Source organism: Anomaloglossus baeobatrachus, chromosome 8, assembly GCF_048569485.1.
Source record: "Anomaloglossus baeobatrachus isolate aAnoBae1 chromosome 8, aAnoBae1.hap1, whole genome shotgun sequence".
Taxonomy (NCBI): Eukaryota; Metazoa; Chordata; class Amphibia; order Anura; family Aromobatidae; genus Anomaloglossus; species Anomaloglossus baeobatrachus.
In genome coordinates this window covers 117965755-117985834 of record NC_134360.1, presented here as the reverse complement: position 1 = coordinate 117985834, position 20080 = coordinate 117965755, and the positions used below count along the sequence as shown (strand labels likewise).

Sequence of the window (20080 nt, the reverse complement as noted above, 5' to 3'; positions counted from 1 at the left end):
CCCCCATAAAAGTGTGATTGAACACATTTTAGGAATGCAGAACCGCATAAGCGCGGTCATGCCAATTGTGAAGGAGCATTTACAGGAGGCTCAGGCCGCGCAAAGCGGCCGCTACAATAGACAAGCCACCGTGCGGACCTTTAAACCCGGGGATCGGGTGTTGGTTTTAATCCCCACGGCAGAGAGTAAATTCCTGGCTCAGTGGCAAGGCCCCTATGAGATAAAGGAAAGAGTCGGGGTGGTCAACTATAAAGTATTGCAGCCCGGTAGGCGGAAACCTGAACAAATATACCATGTCAACCTATTAAAACCTTGGCAGGAATGGGAAAGCCTGATGGTTGTTTTTTCCCCATCTCCCTCCTCTTCGGGTCGTTCACATCCGGCTCCAGCGACCTCCGGAGAGGACGAACCGGAAGTAAGGATTGGAGAAGCCCTCACCAAGCAACAGAGGCGAGAGGCCAGACGGCTGGTTCAGCAGAACCCCGATGTCTTCACCGAGCTGCCTGGTAGGACCAGTCTGATACGACATGATATTGTCACCGAGCCCCACCTGAAGGTACGCCTGAAGTCATATCGCGTGCCGGAGGCTCGAAGACAAGCCATATCAGAGGAAGTGAAGACAATGCTACGCCTGGGGGTCATCGAAAAATCCCGGAGTGAATGGGCTAGTCCCATTGTCCTAATACCAAAACCCGATGGCTCCTTAAGGTTCTGCAATGACTTTAGGAGATTAAACGAAATATCCAAGTTCGATCTCTACCCCATGCCCCGGGTGGATGAGCTGATTGATAGGCTGGGACAGGCGCGATATTTTACCACGCTCGACCTGACCAAGGGGTACTGGCAGGTGCCACTGACGGAGTCCGCCAAGGAGAAAACCGCTTTTGTTACGCCGGAGGGTCTCTTCCACTATGTTGTCTTGCCTTTTGGGTTACATGGCGCTCCGGCCACGTTCCAGAGGTTGATGGACTTGGTGCTGGAACCCCACCAGGCGTATGCATCAGCGTACCTTGATGACATCATTATTTACAGCTCCGAGTGGCAGACCCACTTGGAACAGGTACAAGCGGTGGTAGACGCGCTTCGAACAGCCGGATTGACAGCCAATCCCAAGAAATGTGCGTTGGGACTCACGGAAGCCCGCTACTTGGGCTACGTGATAGGCCAAGGAGTGATTAAGCCCCAAATTAACAAGGTTGAGGCGATCCAGAAGTGGCCTAGACCCCTGACCACGAAGCAGGTTAGGGCCTTCCTGGGTATCGTGGGGTACTACAGGAGGTTTGTAAAAGATTTTGCGGGACTATCAGCCCCCTTGACGGACCTTCTCAAAGGCAAGAAGTCCGTCATGGTGCGCTGGACTCCGCAGGCCGAGGACTCCTTCCGGGCCCTGAAGGGGGTCCTGTGCGGACAGCCCGTTCTTGTAAACCCTGATTTCCGGAAGGAGTTCATAGTACAGACTGACCCCTCGGAGGTCGGCCTGGGGGCAGTGCTGTCTCAGGTGGTTCAGGGGGAGGAACACCCCGTCACCTTCTTAAGTAGGAAGCTCACCCCTCCCGAGCGGAATTATAGCGTAGTGGAGAAGGAGTGCCTGGCGATCAAGTGGGCCTTGGAGTCCCTACGCTATTACCTGCTGGGACGACGGTTTCGCTTGGTGACGGATCACTCTCCACTGGTATGGATGAGGTCCGCCAAGGAACGGAATGCCCGGGTTACCCGGTGGTTCCTTTCTCTGCAGAACTTCCGGTTTACGGTTGAACACCGGGCCGGTAGGTTGCAGGGCAACGCCGATGCCTTGTCCCGCGGCCCGTGTTTGATGGCGGGAGTTCAACCCCGCACGCTTGAACTGAGGGGGGGGTATGTGAGACTGTGACCGGGGTTATCTATGACGGCCGGTATGTCTCGCCCCGGTTGTGCTCACTCCATGATAGAAAGCAACTCCACTCCAGGGTTAATGCTGTTTCCCTACAGGCTGAAGGAAGGGTTAAAAGGAAACAGGAACAAGGGCGGGTGTGCCGGGTGTGAGGGAGTGAACACAACTCCCTGAGTTCTCTGCCGGAGAGGCACATGTGTACTGTTGTGGACTTTTGTTTGGATATTAAACCGTGTGCTGTGACCCTTGGTGCCTGGATCACGTGTCTTCTGCTGCGCAGCCGACCACGCTACCTCACACCTGGTCCATCTAGGCGTGCAAGCCCCTGCCATCGCCATACCCTGCACAGAGACACTGGGCCCCGAGGCAACCATCCCTACCCACGGAGGGGTTAACATCCAGCTGCCATTACATCTCCCCCGGGTATCCCACGACAGCAGCGGTGGTGTCCCACTTCACCACACACCATGGGTGGCGTCACAGACATTCTACACTCAATCCTGTACAAATACGTCCCCCTTTTATTTGGAGTCTCCGTGCGACCCCGGGGAACCCCTCGAGCCGTACCATAGGCCCCGGATCCGAGCAGCGCCGGCTGCTGACACGGGGGCGGCATAGAATCACCACTCCCAACTCTGACATTTCATCTATTTCCTTCCCAATCATCTGTTGAACCTCAGATGCCACTTGGTTCAGCAGCTGTCGAATTGGTCTTGCTCTCCCAGTGCCACCCGATGCTCAGTTAGAGTAATTCCTGCGGGGCCGCAAGTCTCCTCCGTAGGAGCCGCAGCAGCCCGTACCCGCGATGAGGGTTTGGGGTGCTGCGGTCACCTCGTTGTGTTCTCCGCTTGCGACTCCACAGCAAACAATCCACATGCTGCGGTTTCTGAAAGCCGCACCACAAGTCAGTGTTTGTTGCAGGCCGCACATGCACAGTGGACATGGGATTTCTAGAAATCCCATCCACTCTGCTTGTACTGTACATCGCAGCATTTTGGACGCAGCTGAAACATGCTGCATCCACCAAACTGAACGCTGCAAACACTGATTGTGGGCACACAGCATAATAAAAGAAAACAGGAAAGGTGAGGAGAATTTTTATTTTTTTTGAGTATTACTAAAGGATGGGCACAATCCTTCTGGGAACAAGGATGAGCACAATACTACAGGGCACAAGGATGGACACAATACCACAAGGATAGACACAATACCACTGGGCACAAAGATGTACACAGTACCACAGGGAACAAGGATGAGCACAATACTACAGGGCACAAGGATGAGCACAATACTACAGGGCACAAGGATGAGCACAATACTACAGGGCACAAGGATAAGCACAATACAACAGGGCACAAGGATGGGCACAATACTACTGGGCACAAGGATGAGCACAATACTACAGGGCACAAGGATGAGCACAATACTACAGGGCACAATGATGAGCACAATACTACAGGGCACAAGGATAAGCACAATACAACAGGGCAGAAGGATGGGCACAATACTACTGGGCACAAGGATAAGCACAATACTACAAGGCACAAGGATGAGAACAATACTACAGGATACAAGGATGAGGAGCACAATACTACAGAGCACAAGGATGAGCACAATACCACAGGGCACAAGGATGAGCACAACACTACAGGGCACAAGGATGAGCACAATACCACAGGACACAAGGATAAGCACAATACCACAGGGCACAAAGATGAACACAATACTACAGGGCACAAGGATGGGCAAAATACTACTGGGCACAAGGATGAGCACAATACTACAGGGTACAAGGATGAGCACAATACTACAGGGCACAAGGATGACCACAATATTACAGGGCAGAAGGATGAGCACAATACTACAGGGCAGAAGGATGGGCAAAATACTACAGGGCACAAGAATGAGCACAATACTACAGGGCACAACGATGAGCACAATACTACAGGACAGAAGGATGAGCACAATATTACAGGGCACAAGGATGAGTACAATACCACAGGGCACAAGGATAAGCACAATACTACAGGGCACAAAGATGAGCACAATACTACTGTGCACAATACTACAAGGGTGGTCACAATACTACTGGGCACAAAGATGAACACAATACTACAGGGCACAAGGATGGGCAAAATACTACTGGGCACAAGGATGAGCACAATATTACAGAGCACAAAGATGAGCACAATACTACAAAACACAAGGATGAGCACAATACTACTGTGCACAATGCTACAAGGATGGGCACAATACTAGTGGGCACAAAGATGAGCACAATATTACAGGGCACAAGGATGGGCACAATACTACTGGGCAAAGGATGGGCACAATACTACTTGGCACAAGGATGGGCACAATACTACAGAGCACAAGGATGAGCACAATATTACAGGGCAGAAGGATGAGCACAATACTACAGGACAGAAGGATGGGCAAAATACTACAGCGCACAAGGATGAGCACAATACTACAGGGCACAACGATGAGCACAATACTACAGGACACAAGGATGAGCACAATACTACAGGACACAAGGATGAGCACAATACTACAGGGCACAAGGATGGGCACAATACTACTGGGCACAAGGATGAGCACAATACTACAGGGCACAAGGATGAGCAGAATACTACAGAGAACAAGGATGAGCACAATATTACAGGGCACAAGGATGAGCACAATACCACAAGGCACAAGGATGAGCACAATACTACAGGGCACAAAGATGAGCACAATACTACAGAACACAAGGATGAGCACAATACTATTGTGCACAATACTACAAGGGTGGGCACAATACTACTGGGCACAAATATGAGCACAATAGTACAGGGCACAAGGATGGGCACAATACTACTGGGCACAAGGATGGGCACAATACATCTTGGCACAAGGATGAGCACAATACTACAGGGCACAAGGATAAGCACAATGCTACAGGGCAGAAGGATGAGCACAATACTACAGGGCACAGTGATGGGCACAATACTACAGGGCACAAGGATGAGCACAAAACTACAGGGTACAAGGATGGGCACAATACTACAGGGCACAAGGATGAGCACAAAACTACAGGGTACAAGGATGAGCACAATATTACAGGGCACAAGAATAAGCAATATACTAAAGGGCACAAGGATGAGCACAATACCACAGGACACAAGGATAAGCACAATACCACAGGGCACAAAGATGTACACAATACTACAGGGCACAATGATGGGCAAAATACTACTTGGAACAAGGATGAGCACAATACTACAGGGCACAAGGATGAGCACAATACTACAGGGCACAAGGATAAGCACAATACCACAGGGCACAAAGATGAACACAATACTACAGGGCACAATGATGGGAAAAATACTACTTGGAACAAGGATGAGCACAATACTACAGGGCACAAGGATGGACACAATACTACAGGGCACAATGATGGGCAAAATACTACTTGGAACAAGGATGAGCACAATACTACAGGGCACAAGGATGAGCACAATACTACAGGGCACAAGGATAAGCACAATACCACAGGGCACAAAGATGAACACAATACTACAGGGCACAATGATGGGAAAAATACTACTTGGAACAAGGATGAGCACAATACTACAGGGCACAAGGATGGACACAATACCACAAGGATAGACACAATACCACTGGGCACAAAGATGAACACAGTACCACAGGGAACAAGGATGAGCACAATACTACAGGGCACAAGGATGAGCACAATACTACAGGGCACAAGGATAAGGACAATACAACAGGGCACAAGGATGGGCACAATACTACTGGGCACAAGGATCAGCACAATACTACAAGGCACAAGGATGAGAACAATACTACAGGATACAAGGATGAGGAGCACAATACCACAGAGCACAAGGATGAGCACAATACCACAGGGCACAAGGATGAGCACAATACTACAGGCCACAAAGATGAGCACAATACTACAGGCCACAAGGATGAGCACAATACTACTGGGCACAAGTATGACCACAATACTACAGGGCACAAGGATGGGCACAATACTACTGGGCACAAGGATGAGCACAATGCTACAGGGCACAAGGATGAGTACAATGCTACAGGGCACAAGGATGAGCACAATACTACAGGGCACAAGGATGACCACAATACTACAAGGAAGAGCATATTACTACAGTGCACACAGATGGGGACATTACTGCAGCATCGGGACATTACTACAAAGTGTTGGCTAAGATTTCGATATGATGGTGCTAATTGTAAAACAATATTACAAAAAGGTGATAAAATGTAAAAAAACACAAAATAAAGCATGAATTTTGTTGCCAATAAAAATGCTGTTTTTAATTTTTATATATATATATATATATATATATATATATATATATATATATATCTATATATATATATATATATATATATATATATATATATCTATCTATATATATATATATATATAGATATATATATATATATATATATATATATATACACACACACACACAGATGTGGAGGAAGGAAACCGGGATATGCCACGCTGACATCAAACATCCAGAAGTTTAATAATTTCTCTTTTTTTTAATCAGGTCTGGAGGACACAGCCTCCTTCTTCAGGACAATTATTACAGAAAAATCAACCTTTTTATATATACACTACAGTTCAAAGGTTTGGGATCACCCACACAATTTTGCCATTTCCATGAAGAATCATACTTTTATTTATCAAATGAGTTGCATAATGAATAGAAAATATGGTCCAGACATTGACTAGGTTAGAAATTATTATTTTTACTTGAAATAATAACTTTCTCCTTCAAACTTTGCTTTCATCAAAGAATGCTCCCTTTGCAGCAATTACAGCTTTGCAGACCTTTGGCATTCTAGCTGTTAATTTGATGAGGTGATGTGGAGATATTTCACCCCATGCTTTCAGAAGCCCTTCCCACACGTTGGATTGGCTTGATGGGCACTTTTTGCGTACCATACGGTCAAACTGCTCCCACAACAGCTCAATAGGGTTGAGATCTGGTGACTGGGCTGGCCACTCCATTACAGATAGAATACCAGCTGCCTGCTTCTTCAATAAATAGTTCATGCATAATTTGGAAGTGTGCTTTGGGTCATTGTCCTGTTGTAGGATGAAATTGGCTGCGATCAAGCGCTGTCCACAGGGTATGACATGCTTGACAGATGGCGTCGGCACTCTTCCAGCATCTTCTCAGTTGTTCTGCATCTCACAAATGTTCTTCTGTGTGATCCAAACACCTCAAACTTCGATTTGTCTGTCCATAACACTTTTTTCCAATCTTTCTCTGTCCAATGTCTGTGTTCTTTCACCCATATTAATGTTTTCCTTTTATTAGCCAGTCTCAGATATGTTTTTTTCTTTGCAACTCTGCCCTGAAGGCCAGCATCCCGGAGTCGCCTCTTCATTGTAGATGTTGACACTGGCGTTTCGCGGGTACTATTTAATGAAGCTGCCAGTTGAGGACCTGTTAAGCATCGATTTCTCAAACTAGAGACTCTAATGTACTTGTCTTGTTGCTCAGTTGTGCAGCGGGGCCTCCCACTTCTCTTTCTACTCTGGTTAGAGCCTGTTTGTGCTTTCCACTGAAGGTAGTAGTACACACCGTTGTAGGAAATCTTGAGCTTCTTGGCAATTTCTCACATGAAATATCCTTCATTTCTAAGAACTGTCGAGTTTCACATGAAAGTTCTCTTTTTCTGGCAATTTTGAGAGTTTAATGGAACCAACAAATGTAATGATCCAGATTCTCAACTAGCTCAAAGGAAGGTCAGTTTCATAGCTTTTCTAATCAGCAAAACTGTTTTTAGCTGTGCTAACATACTTGCATAATGGTTTTCAAGGGATTGCTAAACATCCATTAGCCTTCTAACCCGGTTACAAAACACAATGTACCATTAGAACACTTGAGTGGTGGTTGTTGAAAATGTGCATCTATACACCTATGTAGATATTGCATTAAAAACCAGACATTTGAAACTAGAATAGTCATTTACCACATTAACAATGTATAGAGTGTATTTCTGTTTAATTTAATGTTAGCTTCATTGTAAACAAAAATGTGCTTTTCTTTCAAAAATAAGGAAATATCTAAGTGATCCTAAACTTTTGAACTAAGCGCTGCGGAATATGTTGGTGCTATAGAAATAAAACTTATTATTATTATTATTATTATTATTAACTGTAGTGTAAACTTAACTATAGAAAAAAGTGCAGGTTTGGTATAATAACCAAGCAAAAAAATGTTAAAAAAAAGTGATCCAAAGATGTATAGAAAATAAACATGAAATCATTAGAAATGTCACTTTGTCCTGAAAAGAATGCGGTCCCTCTCAACTTCATTTTTTTTTTATGTGCGGCCCTTACACCCAGATGAGTTTGAGACCCCTGCCCTAAGGTGACTTGCCCACTCTTCACTTTTCTTTGGTGCGCTGTAACAAGTCTAGGACAGGATAGGGTTCTGAGGCACCTGGAGAGGAACATCATATTGATACTGCACATGTATCTATAGCCTGGAATACTTTTAACCAGTTAATGAAAACTCTTAGTTTGGGTGTGGTGGAGGAAGACTGCTACCTGATAGGTGACTACCCCCTTTTTGTCGACTATGGTGTAGGGACCCTCTCAGTTGCAAGCGCTGATGGCAGTGGACCTCTGCACCGGCCAAAATCATCAAGGGACCGACGGGTCTCAAGAAGCAGGAAAGAGGACACTGAAGGAACAGAGGACAGGGAAGGAGAATTGGTTTTTTTGTGTATGTATGTGAAGAATGGCGCAATAGGGCACGATTCTTCAGGATGGGGCATTGCTACAAGAATAGGATCAGGAAAGGGGACAATACTACAAGAAGAGCATCAGCATGGACATATTAGTAAAAGGGCACAATGATGGGCACATTACTACAGGATGGGCACAATAATGGACATATTACTACAAGATGGGCACAATAATGGACACATTACTACAAGATGGGCACAAGGATGAGCACATTATTACAGGATGGGCACAAGAATGGGCACATTACTATAGGAAGGGGAGAAGGAAGGGCACATTACTACAGGAGGTGCACAAGGATGGGCACATTACTACAGTATGGGCACAAGAATGGACACATTACTATAGGATGGGAACAAGCATGGGCACATTACTACAGGATGAATACAAGGATGGGGACATTACTACAGGATGGGCACAAGAATAGACACATTACTACAGGATGGGGACAGAAATGGGCACATTATTACAAGATAGGCACAAGGATGGGCACATTTCCACAAGATGGGCACAAGGATGAGCACATTACTAGAGGAGGGAGACCAGGATAGGCACATTACTACAAGATGGGGACAAGGATGGGCACATTACTACAGGATGGGGCCCAGGATGGGCACATTAAAACAGGATGGGGACAAGGATGGGCACATTACTATAAGATGGCCACAGGGATGGGGAACATTACTACAGGATGGGGACAAGGATGGGCACATTACTGCAAAGGAACAAGGATGAAAACATTACTACAGAATGCGGACAAGGATGGGCACATTACTAGAAACAGTTGGCCAAAATTACTATATGGTGCTAATTATAAGACAATATTACTGACAAGAAGGGGATAAAATGTAAAAAAAACAAAAAACTAAATAAAACATGAGTGTTTTCTACCTTTTGAAAATGCTTTTAGAAATATAAACAAAAAAGTGCCCATTTGTTATAACAAACAAGCGAAAAATGTTCACATTGATCCAAAGGTATATAGAATAAAAAAATGATACCACTAAAAATGTCATTTTGTCCTGCAAAGAATGCAGCCCCCCAAAATTTTTTTTCTTTTCTTTGAGCGACTCATACACCCAGCAGAGTTTGAGACCCTGCTCTAAAGGGAATAGACACGTGAAGGAGATCCAGAAGGACGAGCATGCCTGACTTTCGGACGAGCACAAGTACTGCAAACCGACAGGTAGTTCACAATGTCCCTATGCAACCCTGGCAACCACAAACTACGAGAAAGAAGGTCAGCAGTTGCTCTGCTCCCAGGATGACCTACCAGCACCGTACCGTGATGTTCCTCAAACACCTTGTATTGCAGACTAGATGGTAAAAACAACCTTCCCAGGAGACAGAAGGTCAGGGCACCCCCCTGAACCTCTATCACCTCCTTTCCAAGTATGGGCATAGGGCATAAACCACCACAACCATAGATAGAATGGGACTCGGGTTCAGGTGATCATTACCTTCAGCGAAACTCATCTGCCTTGATATCTTAATCCTGGGACAATACGTGACAGAGAAATTGAACCTGGTGAAAAATAATGTCCATCTGGCCTGTCTTGGGTTAAGTGTTTTAGCTGACTCGAGGTATGACAGATTTTTGTAGTCAGTGATTACTGTGAAGACATGGACGGAGACTCCATCCTTTTTTTTCACAAAGAAGAAACCTGCTGCCACAGGAGAAGAAGGTCTTGTATGTCCCTTGGCAAGACTATTTGAGACATATTCTTTCATTGCCTGTCTCGCTGGGTTCGAAAAATTGTACAACCTGGCTATAGGCAATTTAGCTTCTGGAATAAGATATATAGAACAATTATTTATTCGTTGAGGTGGTAAATTTTGACAATCCTTTTCAGAATACACGTCCTCAAAATAAGAAATAAATTCAGGCATGATTGTGGTTGTCACACCAGAGAGAGATGTACTAAGGCGGTTATCAATGCAGTATTTTCCCCACTCCAGTATTTGTCTAGATTGCCAGTCTATCACCGGATTGAGTCTAACCCACCATGGCAGACCCAAGATCATGGGGGATGGCAGACCCTCCTGCAAATAACATGAAATCAACTGATGAAAATCCCCCACATTTAACTTAATATTATGTACTATTTGTGAGAGGCATTTCTGAGCAAGGGGTGGGAAATCAATGGCGAAAATTGGGACCTGGTTCTCCAAAATACTACATGTCAAGCCATGCATACGCACAAATTGTTTATCAACTAGATTAACCCCTGCTCCACTATGAACGAACACCTCAACCTTCCCAGTTTTACTCTCCAGTGCCACCTTTGGAGTCAGGAGAAAGTGATCATTCCAAGTCAGGGAAATAAACTAACTGTAAATATATCTTTCCAAACTGCCAAGAGTGAGTCCATTAGATGTTTTCTTTTTATTTTGTATAGGCATTTATGGGCAAATCCCTACAAAGCGACCTTTTTGACCACAGTAAAAGCAAACTCCCATTCTGCGGCCAGTCCTCTTGATATTAAATTGAGGAGAGATTCCCCCAAACAGCATAGGCTCATCAATTCCCACTAGGTCAGGGTTTTCACCCAAAAGAGTTTTAGGGGAGAGGGTTTCGCCCAGAAGGACAACATCCTGATCGGGGGAACCCACTGACTGCTCTCTGATACGTCTATATGGCCAGAGACATCGCAGACTCCAAAGACTCAGGAGTCTCGTGAAAAACCAAAGCGTCCTCAAGTTTCTTTAACAGCCCCTTACGGAATTTGCTACAGTGCGCCGGATCATTCCACCTGGTATCTGTTGCCCATTTACGGAACTCCGAGCAATATGATTTGGCTAACCGATCTTTCTGCTGAAGACCACGCAATTTAGCCTCAGCCAGTGAGACTTGGTCAGAGTCCCAATGTCTCAAAAAAACGCATGCACCGACTGGAGAGCCTAGGAACCAGGCGGTAGTGAAAACACCCATGTTTGAGCATTCTTTAGAAGCAGTGAAATGACAATACCCACACTCTGTTCCTCATTGCCAGAGGAATGTGGGAGTAGTTTGAAGTACAGTTTAAACCCCCTCCCTGACCCTCATGAAATTGTCACTTCCCCCAGAAAATCTGTCAGGGAGCAGACCCCCCCAGCCGCTGAGGACTGAGGACTCTAACTCTAATACAGCAGAACGCAGCTCTGCCACCTCCAGAGACAGAACCTGCATTTGTTCTGTAAGAACGACTGTTGGATCTAGGACTAGAAATCGAAAAGAGAAAAAGAAAAATATAAATTTTCCACTCTTTCTTTTTTTTTTTTTTAAATTGCGGCGGGTTATAATGTTACGGCAAGGGCAAGAGGTTAAGCCAGACGTATAAGACAACACAAAGGAAAGTGGAAGTGGTTACCCCTGACAACAACCAGCAGCTCACCCTCACTGCTCTCACCAGCCCTATACAGGTTCCGCATCTGTTGCAGAGCAAGAATAACTGGGGTCCTGTTTCACCATGGAAAATGGGCCCTAAGTAAGGATGGAGGGTATGAGCTCTTCGTGAACACCACTAACACTAAAGGAAGACACAAGGCAACAATACAAGGGAAACACAACAGCAATAACCAGAGCCCTGGTAGCTAGCATAGACAAACACTTATCTGAGCTGTAGCAACCACAGGAGCAACAGAAGATTACCTTTCAGCAGCTCAGTCAGGACCACTTTATAAACCACACCCAAATATCCCCAGGGAGAGGTTTATAAAGGAAGTTAGAGTCTGGCAACTGAGAGGAAAATCTGACAGTATCCCAATCTCCTTGAATCCGCTGCTGCAGAAACAGGGAACTGTCAGATAACAACACTTGCTGCCAATCTCTGAGATCTTCTAACACGCTCTGCCACTGGATTGTCAGCCGGCCGTGAGACCTCTGTAAAACGCCGTGATTATGCGTGACATTTATATTAAATATATATATACTAGCTGTACTACCCGGCTTCGCCCAGGTTAATAACTGCTGTTAACAAAATAGAATCTATTAACATTCCCGGGATAGAATGTATAAATAAAATATATCAACGCCCGGAATAGTATCTGTCTCTCTGTTTCTCTCCCATTCTCTGTCTGTCTCCCGCCCCGGTATATATCTCTCTGTCTCTCTATCTTTGTCTGTCTCTTTCCCTGTCTGTCTCTGACTGTCTCTGTCTCTTTCTCCATCTGTCTCAATCTCTTTCCTTGTCTGTCTATCTATCTCTGTCACTTTCCCTGTCTGTCTCTTTCCCTGTCTGTCTCTTTCCCTCTCTCTCTCTGTCTGTCTGTTTCCCTGTTTCTGTCTCTTTATCTGTCTGTGTCTGTCTCTTAACCTGTCTCTCTCTTTCCCTCTCTTTCCCTGTCTGTCTCTTTCCCTGTCAGTCTGTCTCTTTGTCTGTCTCTTTGTGTCTGTCTCTTACCCTGTCTATGTCTGTTTCTTACCCTGTCTGTGTCTGTCTCTTTCACTGTCTGTCTCTTTCCCTGGCTGCATTGTGACACGCCAACATTCCATATAAGGGCGTGGCTGCGCATTCTTCTGAAGTTCTGGCTGCACTTTGGCTCCCAGCTCCATTCGCTTTAATGGAGGCAGGTTCTTTGGCGAATAACTGTAAAGAGCGGGGTTAAAATTTCCCAGCGAAACATAGCCTATGGCTTCTGGGGTCCAGAAGTGTGAGTGTGCAAAATTTTGTGGCTGTAGCTGCGACGGTGCGGATGCCAATCCCGGACACACACACACACACACACACACACACACATTCAGCTTTATATATTAGAGATATATATATATATATACATATACACACACACACACACACACACACACAGTATACTACGGACAATATGTCTCCAAATTTCCAAGCAATACATTTTGTATTTATTTTCTGAAAATGAGAAATGTTCAAAATAACAAAAAAATGCATTGCTTTCAGACACTTCAAATAATGCAATGAGAACAAGTTCATAATCATTTAAAGACAACAATACTAATAATGTTTTAGCTCAGGAGGAATTCAGAAACCAATATTTTGTGGAATAACCATGATTTTTAATCACAGCTTTCATGCGTCTTGGCATGCTTTCCACCAGTCTTTCACACTGCTTTTGGGTGACCTTATGCCACTCCTGGAGCAAAAATTTAAGCAGTTCTTCTTTGTTTGATGGCTTGTGATTATCCATCTTCCTCTTGATTACATTTCAGAGGTTTTCAATGGGGTTCAGGTCTGGAAATTGGGCTGGCCATGACAGGGTTTTGATGTAGTGGTTCTTCATTCACACATTGATTGACCTAGCTGTGTGGCATGGCGCACTTTCCTGCTGGAAAAAACAGTCCTCAGAGTTAGGGAACATTACCTGAGCAGAAGGAAGTAACTGTTTTTCCAGGATAACCTTGTATGCTTGTATGTAGGCTTGGTTCATACATCCTTCGCAAAGATATTTATTAAATTTTTCTTTACCTAATTTTCAGCTTTGCCCAATACCTGATCGTCTAATGGTTAGACAGAAACCTGGAGAGGCGTACTGTGTTTTGCACCCACTGTAAAATTTGGTGGAAGATCGGTGATGATCTGTAGATGCTTCAGCAAGGCTGGAATTGAGCAGGTTAATATTTGAAGGATGTATGAATCAAGCAGTATATATATACTGGCATATATACTGGTATATATATACCAGGCAAACACCAGTCCCAACACCAGGGACTGGTGTTTGCCTGGTACTTGCTGCGAATTGGTCAGTAATGTTTTATTTACTACATTTGTGGATAAGAAAATAGGCCGTGGTCATGTTGTCTTGACTATCTTCTTGTCTTTAGCCACATGGGCGAAGCTTAGGTTACTTCGTAACCATTATATGGTCCTGACGCTTGATACCATGGTTGTAACTGGTTATTGTGAGATTGAGTGCATCACTCTGGAGTAGTATCAATGGGAAACTATGAATTGAATTCATGTATAAATTTACTGTGTTGCATCCCTGATAGCTACTTTGGAATTGATCTATTTGCATAGGGTACATGGTGCAGACGGCTTACGGGCTGCCACTGCTAAACCCGACGTTAACAGTATAATCAATACGGGATAAATGGTTGTATGGATCTGCTGTGATGTACTGGTAGTGTCGCGGCGGTTGGGGACAATTTACAAGTTATGGCAATGCCGATTGATTACTAGGTGCCCCTTGCCGCATGGGCGAAACTCTGGTTACATCACAATGACCATAGATGTATGATATTGAAATAGTGATCACAACTAATAACTGTTAGTGGGATACATGATCACTAAACAGCATTGATAGGAAAGTATGATATGTGCCTATGCATAAATCATTGTATTATATCTCCAGTCTGTAAGTGTGATCAAATTGTAAATTATCCACCATTACTGTTATTTGACCTACCTCAGCAGTCCAGTTAACTCTTTTGAGGACTCAATTGCTGTATCAATTTTAATATGATATAATAAAGTTTATGTTTTATTCAAAATTTATGCCACGGTTGTCTCTGTGTATATATATACTGTGTGCAGAATTATTGGGCAAGTTATATTTTAGAGGATTTTTTTATTATTGATCAACAACTATGTTCTCAATCAACCCAAAAGACTCCTGAATATCAAAGCTTAATATTTTTGGAGGTTGGAGTGTTTTTTCTTTAGATTTGGCTATCTTAGGAGGATATTGGTTTGTGCAGGTAACTATTACTGTGCAGAATTATTAGGCAAGTTAATAAAAACCAAATATATTCCCATCTCACTTGTTTATTTTCACCAGGTAAACCAATATAACTGCACAAAATTTAGAAATAAACATGTTTGACATGCAAAAACAAAACCCCAAAAAATTAGTGACCAATATAGCCACCTTTGTTTATGATCCCACTTAACAGCCTAGCATCCATAGATTCTGTCAATTGCTTGATCTGTTTACGATGAACATTGCGTGCAGCAGCCACCACAGCCTCCCACTGTAGAGATAAAAATATAGCGCATATGAGAAGCACCCGTGGAGTGATTTCTGTATATATATATATATTATAGAATTGCTCACCTGGTTAGGTTGTGCGCCCTCGCACAACCCCGGTGTTAGATGTATAATTCCTCTGGGGGATGAGGGACTGTCTCAGCTGGCGATATCCGTTGTTTTGCTGGGTGGATCCAGGTTTGTTGCCGCTGCTGGCTTCAGATTCACCGACTTTTTGAATCCTGGAGCTCTGTGCGGACCTGTGTCCTCCCGCTGTTAGTTCAAATGATCTGATGGATTCTATTACTCACAGCAGCTCTACCCGGATTCCCTTATGGGAGTAGGCAAGTAGAAAAAAGATTCCGGTCTTTGTGAGCGCTAGTAATAGATCTTTGGTCTTTGATCTTTTAAGAAATTTGGCTTTATTATTAATAACATAAAGCTCTTGTATTAACACAACGCGTTTCAGCAAGATACACTTGCCATCCTCACCTGAGGATGGCAAGTGTATCTTGCTGAAACGCGTTGTGTTAATACAAGAGCTTTATGTTATTAATAATAAAGCCAAATTTCTTAAAAGATCAAAGACCAAAGATCTATTACTAGCGCTCACAAAGACCGGAATGTTTTTTCTACCACAGCCTCCCAGACACTGTTCCGAGAGGTGTACTGTTTTCTGTTTTCCATTTTATGAGGGACCACAGGTTCTCTATGGGGTTAAGATCAGGTAAACAAGGGGGCCATGTCATTAATTTTTAATCTTTTAAACCTTTACTGGCCAGTCACACTGTGGAGTAGTTGGATGCATGTGATGGAGCATTATCCTGCATGGAAATCATGTTTTTCTTGAACGATACCGACTTCTTCCTGTACCACTGCTTGAAGATGTTGTCTTCCAGAAACTGGCAGTAGGTCTGGAAGTTGAGCTTCACTCCCTCCTCAACCCGAAAAGGTCTCACAAGTTCATCTTTGATGATACCAGCCCATACCAGTACCCCAACTCCACCTTGCTGGCATCTGAGTCGGAGTGGAGCTCTCTGCCCTTTACTGATCCAGCCTCTGGCCCATCAAAAGTCACTCTCATTTCATCAGTCCATAAAACCTTTGAAAAATCAGTCTTAAGATATTTCTTGGCCCAATCTTGACGTTTTATATTATGTTTCTTGTTCAAAGGTGGTCGTTTTTCAGCCTTCCTTACCTTGGCCATGTCCCTGAGCATGGCACACCTTGTGCTTTTTGATACTCCAGTAATGTTGCAGCTCTGAAATATGGCCAAACTGTTGGCAAATGGCATCTTGGCAGCTTCACGCTTGATTTTCCTCAATTCATGGGCAGTTAGTTTTTTGCCCAACACGCTTCTTGATAACCTGTTGGCTATTTGCCATGAAACCCTTGATTGTTCGGTGATCACGCTTCAAAAGTTTGGCAATTTCAAGACTACTGCATCCCTCCGGAAAACATCTCACAATTTTGGATTTTTCAGAGCCCGTCAAACCTCTCTTCTGACCCATTTTGCCAAAGGAAAGGAAGTTGCCTAATAATTAAGCACTCCTTATATAGGGTGTTGATGTCATTACACCACACCCCTCCTCACTACAGAGATGCACATCACCTGATTTACTTAATTGGTAGTTGTCTCTCAATCCTATACAGCTTGGAGTAGGACATCATATATAATAATTATCATGTGATAAATATACTCATTTGCCTAATAATTCTGCACACAGTGTAGATATATATATATATATATATATATATATATATATATATATATATATATATATATATATATATATATATATATATATATATATATATATATATATATATATATATATATATATATATAGTACAGACCAAAAGTTTTTACAAATTGTATGAAAAACCAAAACCAAAAGTTTTTACAGACAGGACAGTAACTTTTGGTCTGTACAGTACAGTACAGACCAAAAGTTTTTGTAAGAAGTACAAAAAGGTACACTTTTGTACTTCCTACAATGTGAACATGAGCAGAAATCAATTTTAATGAAATGGAATCTTTGGATTAGTAATACGAAAGCAGATAAAAAAAAGACCGCGTTCTAATAAATTCTACAACTGTTAAAAATCTTGTAAGCTAGTTTTTCTTTCTCATTCTCTCAGCTATTTTATATATTTATGGTGATCATATAATAATATTAATAGTACTACTACTCATAATAATAAATATGAATTACCTGCATAGAAATTTCTCAGGTCTTTTTTCAAACAGTTTTCAAGGAAGCGACGTAATGGGAGCATATGAGAATTAGGGCCAGTCCAGTCAGTGAGAAAATCTTCTACAACATGATGAATATGGTCAGGACGAGGAAGAGGCCAACCCTGTGGCCGCAAATCCATTTGTTGTTCTGTAAATAAAAGGAATGTGTTAAAATATGGAAAGAGGATGGTTCTGCACATTGTACATATAACAAGGGTGTTGCTACGGTCTTAAAATATTAGGGGCGCAAGCCCCAAAAGTACATCTCCCCATATGACCACGCTCTCACTACTTAAAAGATGATCTATACATAAACAGTATACGATTGTATACCACATTAAGCCTAAAACACACTATACAAAGATCAATATGATCATGATGCAGATGTTGCCCTCACCCTATAAATGCTGTTGGTCAGACATTAATATGTACTCATGCCTTAAAGACGCAAATACAATTGCAGGGAATTGACATTTCACATTATTTTTGCGTTGGCTGTGATTTATCAGCTGGCATGGAGAATGGCTGAATCCTACTCCCTGGGGGTAGAAAAATCCTGCCACCTGGCAAAACCAGACTGATAGTGCCCCTGATGACTGCATCTGGTGCAAATGCCCGCCTACTCATTTACTTACGCCCCTGCTGTTATTAAATAAAATAAGAAATAAAAACATGCTATTAAAAAGATTTATATTACCACTATAAAGTGACCATATAGTGGTAGATGCCAGTACTACAGAACATGTAAGTGATGGTATATACAATATATTGACTTACAGCTGATGTTCTTTCTGGTGACATCAGTCACATTTCTCATCTTTCTATCTGGCACAGACCGACATGATAGCTTCTTCCAACCATGACTCGTCTTCAGAGATTACAACAAAAACACATCTGACCTCACATTTCTACCACTGTCCTGATCTATTCCCAATCTACAAAAACATCTCATCCTCCCTGCTCTTGCGGAGGGAATAGTGACCCCAATAATTAAAGGACTCCATGACTAAGACCTCAACTGGTCGAAACATGTAGGAATTTTTCCTCTGTCAGTGGATTACTTTTTCTTGTCCCCCCACATAGTGGTCTGTATTTTTGTATTTTAATTTTGATACAATAAAGTTTAGAGTTTTATCACTCGAGTCTCCTTGCCAAGGCGCTGGATCTGCTTTCGTCTTAGCAGGTTAGCACAAAGACAGGGGTGTGCTAACATGCTATTCAATGCTCATTGCCCAGCGTCATCAGCTGTGACGCGCGTACCTGTGTCTGTTCAAACACTATTTGCCCGAAGGGCAACAAGAGGTACCGTAACGTAACTAAAGACCTAATCAAATAAACTTTATTAATTTATATAAATGGACAAAATTAAAAGCTAATAGCTGTTAGTTTTTAACAGGCAGTGTAGATGATAGCCAGCCATATTATGTTAGGAATTTATCCAGAGACGTGTCGGTCCGCGGCCGCACTTATCTTATACAGAATTGGCTTCCCACCTACCAATTTTAACTTTTGTCCATTTATATAATTTAATAAAGTTTATTTGATTAGGTCTTTAGTTAGGGTACCTCTTGTTGCCCTTCGGGCAAATAGTGTTTGTATAATTACCCCTACGCTGACCGGGTGGGACAATCAGAGGTTAGTGTTTGTACCTGTGTCTGTTGTCACAGCTTCAGAACGTAGGGTTTAGGGTTTAGTCCCGGCACTCTGACCATGCGCACTAGACCTCTCTGAAGCCAGGAAGCATACACCTGGCTTCATGGTGCGCATGATTGGAAGTGCTGGGACTTCTGATCATGCACACTGACCCTAAGGGTATGTTCCCACGATCAGGACTCGCTGCGTCCTGGACGCCTGCGGGGCTGCGCATCTCCTCCGCAGGAGAACGCAGAAAAGCACAGTTACTTGTATCCACAATCATGGTTCAGTGCACTGCGGTCTCTCGCTTGTGTTCTCCCTACTGAGGAAGAATGTGATTCCGCAGCAAACAACTGACATGCTGCGGTCTGGAAAGATGCCCCGCAGGTCAGTGGTTGCTGCGAAAAAACAAGCACAGTGGGCATGGGATTTCTAGAAATCCTGTCCACTATGCTTGTACTGTACAACGCAGCGTTTTGGACACAGCTGAAGCAGGTTGTGTCTAAAGCACTGCAAACACTGATTGTGGGCACGCACCCTAAATCCAGCGTCTGAACATTGGACACAGGTACGTACATCACCGCTGATGATGCTGGGCAATGGGCATTGAATAGCATGTTAG

At 43.5% G+C, this 20080-nt stretch overlaps 1 protein-coding gene across 4 annotated transcripts in view; it reads right to left on the bottom strand.

The window, feature by feature from the left end:
• FOXRED2 (FAD dependent oxidoreductase domain containing 2) overlaps window positions 1–20080 on the bottom strand; it is a 422513-nt gene that overhangs the window by 79683 nt on the left and 322750 nt on the right. Inside the window, exons 8-9 of one of the 4 annotated variants that reach the window (XM_075321967.1) lie at window positions 17801–17971; window positions 13552–13943 (exon numbers count right to left, since the gene is read on the bottom strand). In XM_075321967.1, coding sequence (XP_075178082.1) covers window positions 13915–13943; window positions 17801–17971 — 200 coding nt within the window. In that variant the 3' untranslated portion in view covers window positions 13552–13914. Of the gene's footprint in view, window positions 1–13551; window positions 13944–17800; window positions 17972–20080 lie in introns of those variants that run through there. The other 3 variants (XM_075321968.1, XM_075321966.1, XR_012725110.1) reach the window with 3 other exon arrangements.